This window comes from Erpetoichthys calabaricus, chromosome 10 (genome assembly GCF_900747795.2).
Source record: "Erpetoichthys calabaricus chromosome 10, fErpCal1.3, whole genome shotgun sequence".
Taxonomy (NCBI): Eukaryota; Metazoa; Chordata; class Cladistia; order Polypteriformes; family Polypteridae; genus Erpetoichthys; species Erpetoichthys calabaricus.
In genome coordinates, this window is record NC_041403.2 from 83,108,695 (window position 1) to 83,117,752 (window position 9,058).

The 9,058-nt window shown below is 38.9% G+C and overlaps 1 protein-coding gene across 3 annotated transcripts; it reads left to right on the forward strand.

Annotated features, from left to right (window-relative positions):
* Window positions 1-329: 329 nt before the first annotated feature.
* Window positions 330-5,142, forward strand: gadd45ab (growth arrest and DNA-damage-inducible, alpha, b). Of its 3 annotated transcripts, none has more exons than XM_051932779.1 (4): window positions 330-552; window positions 1,655-1,756; window positions 1,927-2,140; window positions 4,374-5,142. In XM_051932779.1, exons 2-4 carry the CDS (start codon window positions 1,656-1,658, stop codon window positions 4,491-4,493), a joined length of 435 nt encoding a protein of 144 aa, XP_051788739.1. In that variant the 5' UTR covers window positions 330-552; window position 1,655; the 3' UTR covers window positions 4,494-5,142. The 3 variants fall into 3 exon arrangements, with proteins under 3 accessions (XP_051788739.1, XP_028667343.1, XP_028667342.1); XM_028811510.2 differs by lacking the exon at window positions 330-552 and adding an exon at window positions 1,139-1,322; XM_028811509.2 differs by lacking the exon at window positions 330-552 and having other exon boundaries at window positions 1,171-1,756.
* The last annotated feature ends 3,916 nt before the right edge of the window (window positions 5,143-9,058 follow it).

The following is a 9,058-nucleotide window of genomic DNA, read 5'->3' on the forward strand; positions in this document are numbered from 1 at the left end:
GTAGACTCATGGCTGAAGTGGGATGAAACAGAAGGAAAAAGGTTTCGGTCTCATATGCAGTACGTGAGGAAGGGACATGCTCCTGCTATTGGTGCTTTTCAATAAGCATCCTTTTTTTTAGGGCGTCTTTGGCGCCAAGGCCAGGTACTAGGCGCGCGCCTTACGTCATTGGGTCAGGACTCAGCCAATCAAAGACGAGAAAACGCCTGTTGCCATGACATGTAGATGAAAAGTGTCAAAGTAGGACTTTACCAGACCGATTCAAAATAAAAGCACGTTGCATGTAGACACTTGAAAGGAGACTCAATTCATGGCATGGAGTAATGTAGGTCAACTCAGCCTGGGAAGGCTTTTATTTTTTACCTCCTGGCTGGGCTAAGCAGCTACCCACCAAAAAGACTCTGTAGTCAAGAAATCACCTCAGTGTGTTTTAACAGACCTCACTCGACCCAAGTCGAGAAATAAAATTATTTGGCTCCCGCTGCTTTCTTCGGGAGGCGTGCTGTTCATGCACGAGTAGCTCAACAAGAAAGGATTAAAGTGACCATTAAGGTATTTCTATTTTTTACTTTTAATCAGGTTTTCTTTACCTAAAAAATTAAACAAAAAAGACATTTTCGCCGTAAGATGTCGCCCTCGTAACGCTTGGGTAGAGCAGCTGTAAATATATACGTAATTTATTGCATTAATCATTAAATTGAATGAATTATTATTATTAACTTGAGATGCACTTGTAAAAGTTATATTGCAGCATATGTGTCATACAGCTGTAAAAAAACACAGCTGCATATAAAGTGTATATATATTTTTATCAAGAGTTAATTCGTAATGCCTCTTATATTAAGTTAAAGCATTTCTTAACTGCGTTATACATTGTGACGCACTTTCCTGCAAATTAAAGTTTTACTCTGTATTAAAAATTGATTTTCAGAAAGTGAAGTTAAGTAAGCAAAGTTCGCCAGATGATCGGCCTCCACCCTGATGTGGACAGCTGATGACTGTACCGGTAACAAACTGCTCGAGTCAATCCTACCTCTGTCGTGTGCGGCTATCTAATTAGCATAAACCAATCCGCTGGCATATGCAAATCATTGGTAATTAGGGGGTGGTCTGTTGCAAACTTTTCTGTTGGAAACCTGCAAGTAACCGACACAGTTGGGATGACATGCGAGCGAGGTACATGCACATCAAGAATCGGAATTACAAATTTGGAAACGGAAATTTACATCAATTGTGTTTCCTGGATCTAAAGAAAACTGTTGTTTGGATTTTATATGCAACATGACTTTTGAGGAATTAAGTGGTGTCCAGACCTTAGACAGGTAGACTGAACATGGACTTTTTTTAACGATTGAATGAGACTCTTGTGCATCAAGTTAGCGTTTGGTCGCTTGTTCAGAAGCTTGTACCGGCTCTGCTGGTATACTAGTATACTTCTCGGGAATCGCACGACGATTAATTATTTTTTAAACATCACTGTTTCGAACAGGGTGGTACTCAACGGTGTATTTCTTCTGTTGCGTCATAGTTTTGGTTTCCGAATTAGTGTTACATATAGACTCGTGTTTGTCGGACTTGGGTTCACCTATAAAATAAAAGTGATGCTTGCAGCTCAGAGTCGGTGTCGCTCTAATAGCTTGCATGTTCCCCCCAGGATGGATGCAGTCGGAAAAGCTTTGGAAGAAGTTCTGAGCACTGCATTACCTCAAGGGTGCATAACCGTTGGTGTATATGAAGCGGCCAAATCTCTCAATGCGTAAGTATTCAAATGCATAACTGTGAAGGGGGTATTGCACTCGTGAACCTTGTAATTGATTATCTTTAGCCCAAGCGATTGCACTAGCACAAGATATTTTAATCTTGAACATTACAATTCACTAAAGCTGCTATTCAATAAAAGTCCGTTTGTCTGTTTCGTTTTTGCAGTGATCCAGACAATGTGGTGCTGTGTCTTCTAGCCACTGACGAAGGTGACGATCGGGACGTGGCTTTGCAAATCCACTTTACTTTGATAAGAGCTTTCTGTTGCGAGAATGACATCAACATCCTGCGAGTGAAAAATATGAGACGTCTGGCCGAGATCCTTGGAGGAGGGAAGCAGGGAGGGGAACCCATGGATATGCACTGCGTTTTAGTCACGGTAGGTGTTGGTTCCTGTGGGTCAGTCAGCTGGCCGGCTGGCTTGCGTGCAAACCTTGGCGTCTCCTTCTTCAAGCACCACCTTGGCAGCCAATCAGATGAAATGTAGGCGTTCTTAGCTGGTGACTCGACTCTGCCTGAAACCATTTAAACGTGATTTGCATAAGGAGATACCAATGTTGAATAAGAGGAATTCACACCCCGCAGTGTCGGTTAATTTGCATAGGGCAAATTGTTAAAATATTATTCTTAAATTTAAAAGAAAATTGCTTTTTTGTTTCTTTACATTTTAAATAGTATCCCCATATTTTAATTTTGTTTCTTATTGTGCTTAGTCTAAAAAAAAATGCACTAGATTGCAACTGTTGTACGGTATGAGGTGTTTATGTATTCTTTGTTCAGCTTGTTTAATCAAATGATGAAGTTAGGAGGTCATTAGATGAAGATATAAAAAATACTCTGCACAATGGTAAATTGCATAGACAGTTTTCTTGTCCTGCTTATTCAGCATAGCTCCCGTGGAAGTACATCACGGTACGATTAACCGTATTTATTCTGCCGGATCACATGAGGTCACTGGCACCGTCTAACTGAGCGCTCTCATTTATATGATGCAATAGCAAAACTTGATTATGGAGGAAATACAAAAGAAAAAGGTGATGACTAGGCCAGGATGCAAACTGAGGGATCCTAAAGGTATATGCAATAGCACGCGCCACTGCTTCTCTGAGGAGGCAGCAATACTTGGTAATACTTGAGTGAAAGATTTAGGTTTTACTTTATGTGATGCACCATTCAACAAAATGTAAATATTCATATTTGTATAGCATCAAAAATAAAATATTAATTTGTCATGTTCTTCCCTGTCCTTATTCTAACCACTAAATTGTGTGTTATATATTGTATATTCATTTTCTTTGGATATAAACGGTTTATAAACTATATACTGTATCATCATTTGTTACTTGGTTACTTTGTAGAGGTGAGCTAGTTAGCTTGGTGGCTAAAGTAATCTCAAGTACGGATAAAAGAACAAATTAGCCTCATCTTCAGTTGGGGCCACAAGAATCTAATGTTAATTTAGTTTTACACAAAGTCTGGAATGGTGTGTGGGTAGGTTAAGGTCAGTCCAGGAAGCTATTTTGTAAGCTGTGTGGCAGTGTAAATTGTGATATATTGTATAAAGCTAGTTTTAAGTACAATTATTTACAGAATTGTAGTATGTGACAGTGACATACATGGTGGTTAATGCTGCCACTTCATAGGTGTCCTGGTGGGGAATTTCTTAAGACATCCTAAAGACCTGCCTGTTTCATTAGTTGGTCGCTTTTAATTGGCCTTCTGTGGGTTTAGTGTGATGTGCGACTGGATAGGTTGCAAAACCTGAAGCTTGAATAAAGTATGTTCTGACAATGCATGGAATTTTAGGAAGCCTGTTTGCAACTAAAAAAACATCACTAAAAACATCACTACTGCTACTATAAAGCCTTAAATTTAAAAATAAACCTTGGCACACTTTTCGACTTTATATTCTTGGATCATCATTGTACTTTGGACTTGATACATTGGTCTGTATGCTGCTGTAGGAGCCATCTATAAGTTGGCATATCTATACATATTTGCTTATTTTCATCAGAACAACATTATTGAAAACAATGAGAAATTAATAAAAATTGCTGTGTAAAATACATCCATATTTATTTAGTGCAGGGAAATATACCTGTAGCCTTTTGAAGCTCCTCGTTGTTAACATATTCAAAGAGCTAATCTGCTCTCTTTTAAGTCTTTTCAGACCTGCTGTGGTGGCCTCTGATGTGGACTGAAGCATGGGGTTTGTGAGGTTTTTTTGGCTGCCTATAGCCGGAATAATTGAAGCAGTGCTTCTTTGGTCTTTATCCAGCATGGGATCCTGTGGCTCCACTGGCAGATTTCTTTGTACTTCCTGCCTTGCTGTGGGCTAGACATGCATTTGTTTGTTCCAAGAACAGCTAAAGGGCAGGAGTCCTTTGAGCATAAGCCACACACACTTGGAAAGTCAAACCACTCTCATTTAAGGGGTTAGGTCCCAAATTAAGCATTCAAGGGAATTAAATTATTCTTTGCATTGCTACTCTAAGAGTCCTATCAGAGAGGTTTTTTTATAGTACAAGTGTGATAAACATATTCCTAGTTATATTGCTTTGTCTAGTGTGAACCATTCAGTAATTAAATTGGAATTTCTTTAACTCCTGCAGAACCCATATCCCTCCACATCGGGCAATGATCCGACAGCTCTGAGAAAAGTGAACTACTTCTGCAGAGAAAGCCGCAGCCAGGATCAGTGGGTGCCAGCTATTAACCTTCCTGAAAGATGAAGCAGACAAGACTGTGTTTAACTTGTTATGAATTGCACTGGAGTTGTGTACTGTTTTAGTGGGTTTTGCTCCAGAGGAAAAAAATAAAAATAAATTAAAAACACAGCATTGATGTAAAACATGAAAAAAGATCTTCAGTGAAGAAGGCATAATTCTTACTATGTCCAACTCTTGCCATTCATTGCTGTCCAGATGCTAGTGAGTCAGCAGTCGGGACACCAATGTAAGCGACTGAAGGGGGTGGGGGGTGAAAGAGCAGGAAAGGCTGTGAAGAGAGCTTTGCAATGAGATGGATGCAGGAAACTGAATCATGTGGATGCAATCAGCATTTTACAAGAAAGGGATTTACACTAGGTTTGAAACAGGGCTCATGCAGAAGTTGCACGTTATGGTCCCTGACTTAAGAAGAACTGTTTGGAGAAAAGTTTGTGAAATTTTTGTTTTTGTAGACATTTAGTATTTTTTCAAAGGGAAAGGCTAAAAGCCAAATTCGCAAATGTATTTTATTAAGAGTTGTTGTTCTGACTGTTCATTTAATGTGCGTAAGTTATTTGTATTATATTAATGCAATATATTTATGTTGCTCTTTTTCCACATTCACAAGTTTGTAAGATTTAGTATTCTGTTTTAATAAACAATGTTAAAATCACTTTTGCCTTTGTGTCATTTCTTACGAGTTTAATTTGTATAACTGTATTTGCCATATATGCACTGATGTTGAGTGTTTTTTAATATTTGGCACTTGAGATGCTTCTGTTTATCATTGTTTTAGACTGATCAGCTAAGCATGTGTTGGATATCTTAACTGGTGCCCTAAGAGTCCAGTTTATATAGGCTAGGTCTTTTCTGGGATCCATAGATCTCAATCTGTTTTTCCACTGCTATGGAGATTTTTTTTATTGTCATCTGCAAAAAAAATGTAAAAGGCAAGAAATATCTTGCACCCTTGTTTTAGAAACATTGATGAATTAGGAAAATACAAAAAAAAGAGTGACAGAAATGAAGATGAAGACTTGAAAAGGATTCGGCATGTAACCAACACTTTACAGGCAGTCACAAAGACTAGATGGTCTGTAACCTGCTCTTCTTTGGATCTAAATATCTGAGCATTTGTATGTGTTTTAAGTACAGCATGTCCTGTTGGAGAGAAGAGTGACTTTTAGTCCCGAGTCCTAGGCTAAAATCCTGGTGTCTCTTTGTGGAGTTTGCACCTTCTGTATGTGTCCTGGTTGTCTTGATGTGCTGCTACTTCATACTTTATACAAAAGATGAGAGATTTAGGCTGATCAGCACTCCTAATTATACAACGCAGGCACATTTAATCAGAATAAGCAAGGTTTTGATATACATGTGTCCTATACTTGATTCTTACATTATGTCACAGGGAAGGATTAATTGCCCATGCTGGGGAACCAAACCCAGATTAAGCTTGTTTAGGTTTATAACATTTCTGTATGGTTGCAACTTACTCCTGGAAACGTATTGTTAAAGGTTTAGACTGTGATATTAAACCCAGTACTTTGTACATATGTACTTAAACTATATACAGGTTGCCCTTTGAAGAAAAATTTGTAAAAAAAAGTTTTGCTCACAACAATGAATGACTGTGACACTCTGTAAATGAGGAAGGAAGTTAACATTCAAAGCAGTACTCCAGAGGAATTCAAGCTGCTCCTTATTCATTCTGAATTACCACTACATTGGTCGTCTGTAGGTGAAAACTGTCCACTGTTGTCTTTTCCTTAAGTAAATAAAGAGTCCTTGATTTATCAGGTCGCAGACGTGGGTGGCTCTTATCTAGAATAATGTGTATTAACCAGCTTCTGCTGTAGCCTGAGAAAAATCAGGATGATGGCTGACCCTTAGCAAATAAAGGAAGTGGATAAGGTCAGGCGTCACAGGATAATGCACTCTTCTGCTTCACAAGCCAGCCTCTACTGTTCATTCCCATGGCTAAGCTGAAAGTATGTATAAAAGACTGTGATTCATGGTGCTCCAATTGAGTAATCACAGGCAACGTGTTAAGAGTGATACAAGAGCTTGTTACATTTAATCTCATAGCTGGCAGATGCAGACTCACTGCTGGAAATTGGAAGAATTAGCATGTGCCGTGTGTGTGGTTGGGAGGGGGGGGGGGGGGTTTGGGGGGGATTGGTTAAAGAAAACTATTACTATTCACGCCCACACAATAAACCTTACAGCATACTGTAATATACTTGTCAGCTATTCATATATTTGTCCAAAGAGCCTTTACATAGCATGCATCATAAATCTAATGGAGGAATCATTATGTGTTTATATGCATTTTTATATATTTATTTCTTAATATAATCCCACCCTACCCTGACAATACCGGTATGCATGTCAAGCTTCTCTTCCCTTACTGGGTGTAGTTCACCCCCACCCCCGCCTTTTTTTTCTTTTTTACTCATACAATAATGGTAATGGGTGGGTCCCTGCTGTAAACACTATTCTAGTCTGTTTGCATTGTCATTTTATCCATTATTAGGATTAAACAAGGAAAAAGGCATCCATTTTTTTTTTACTATAGCCTGCTCAAATCCCTTCAAAATGCATTGTTTGTTGTATACATCTGGAAAGGCACTATATAAAATCAACAGTGGTTGTGAAACATGAACAAACCCCCACCCCCTTCACTGTAAATACATAAATACAACTTTAAATGCATCAGCATATGCTTAACATACATTGGTGCATTTTACTGTAATAAGGAGAGTGCCTTTGGGGAAAACTCATAATGGAATGTTAAATGCTTAGTTTGGTAGGCAGGAGACACTAAGGGCATGCAAAATAAAAGGCTCACAACACAATTACGACACAATAATAAAATGCAAAACAGGAAGCAATTCGTGGAGAACTCTGCTCAGTGTTCATGTTTTGCTGATACCAATACTGGTACCCTTAACTCAGAAGTGACACACCTTTCCTTTGTTCATTAGATTTTCTTTAAGGGTGCTACTCTGAGGAGGCAGCAATATTTGCTGATACTTGAATTTCTGGTTTGAACTAGGGCAAAGTAAAGGAAGGCAGTTGTTACTTGGGCACCCCTGCTTAAAACAGATCTGGATTGTAATGGTTGCAAACAAGCAAAAGTTCTTCTGTTTATTTATTTATATTTTTTAACAAAAGGTAATAAGTAGAAGTAGACATTTGCAAACAGGTGTGAGAACGAGTTATACACTTTGAGAATGCATAAGGCTCTATTCATTGATTTTCTTAACCAACTTATTCAATGTAGTAACACAGGGCTGCTGGAACTTATGCCAGCAATCATTGGGCAAAAGGCAGGAACAATATTTGGACAGGATGCCATTCCATCACAAGGTAAACACACACAAACATATACAGTATTCCCCATGGGCACACAATGGCCAATTTAGCAATGCTGATTTACCTAGCCTGCATATAGACACAAGGAGAACATGCAAACTCCATGCTGGGAGCACCTCGGACACAAACTTTGGTCTCCTTATTCCAAAGCACCATCGTGCTGCCCCACAAAAATTACTAATTACTAAAAATCTCTTTATTATGTAAAAAAATCCTGGGACAAGACGTGACTTTTTCAGAGAGACACTTTCATGTCCCGCGAGATGAGGCTTTGTGCCAAGAGATTTAACCACTCCCAGGGCCAGAAATAAAAGACAAAGTGTAGATGACAAACTAAAACGTTGTAAAGAATTCAAAAACATTGGCACGAAACACATGCAGAGCAGGTTAGAGATAACAAAAGTACTACAATTCGAAAGTCTCAAAAAATGATAGTAAAGGTTGCATTAGCGCAAACAATAGGAAATTATTACTCAGAGAAATAATGGAACAGCGAAAAGAGATTGAATATATTGTTTGGATTTAAACTTTAAGTCAGAGACTTGTAGATCATCTAATTCATGTTGCCATCAGGGAAAAGTAGTGTTTCTTCTTAATGAAGAGGTGTATATGCGAGACTAAAAAGATTTGTTGTTTGATGAAAGTGAAATCCACATACGCAAGTGGCATATATTTAAATCATTTTTGTATTGGTAGAGTTCCTTTTGACAGACATAAGAAAATAAAATTCCAAAAAACATTTAAAATGTCAGGTCAGGTCAGGTTGGGATCACAGTTGACAACCCCCCAGGAAGACATACAGTCCAGTCCAATCCTCCAGAAATGACCATCTATCTGCCACAGCTAAATGTTACATTGGCGTCATCTTGGCCTGGTCCATCCGCTTGGGTACTCATCAATGAGGTTCCTGTAAGCTGGATCACCTTCCAGGAATCACCCCACATGGCCATAGTGCTGTAACTGACGCTCCCTTGCAATGCAGGTAATGTGCCTCATTTGGGACTCTGTGAGCAACTGCTTGTTTGACACAAAGTCAAACCAGTGGTACCCAAGGATTCTCCGAAGAGACACAGTACCAAAGGAGTCCAGTCTTCATTTCAGGTCAACCATATAGCAAATCAGGGAACACCAGGGCTCTAAAGATGTAGTTGCAATAATTGGTGCAAGAAATGACCAGGCAGGCAGATGACTCTGAGAAGCCAAAAAAGATTGGG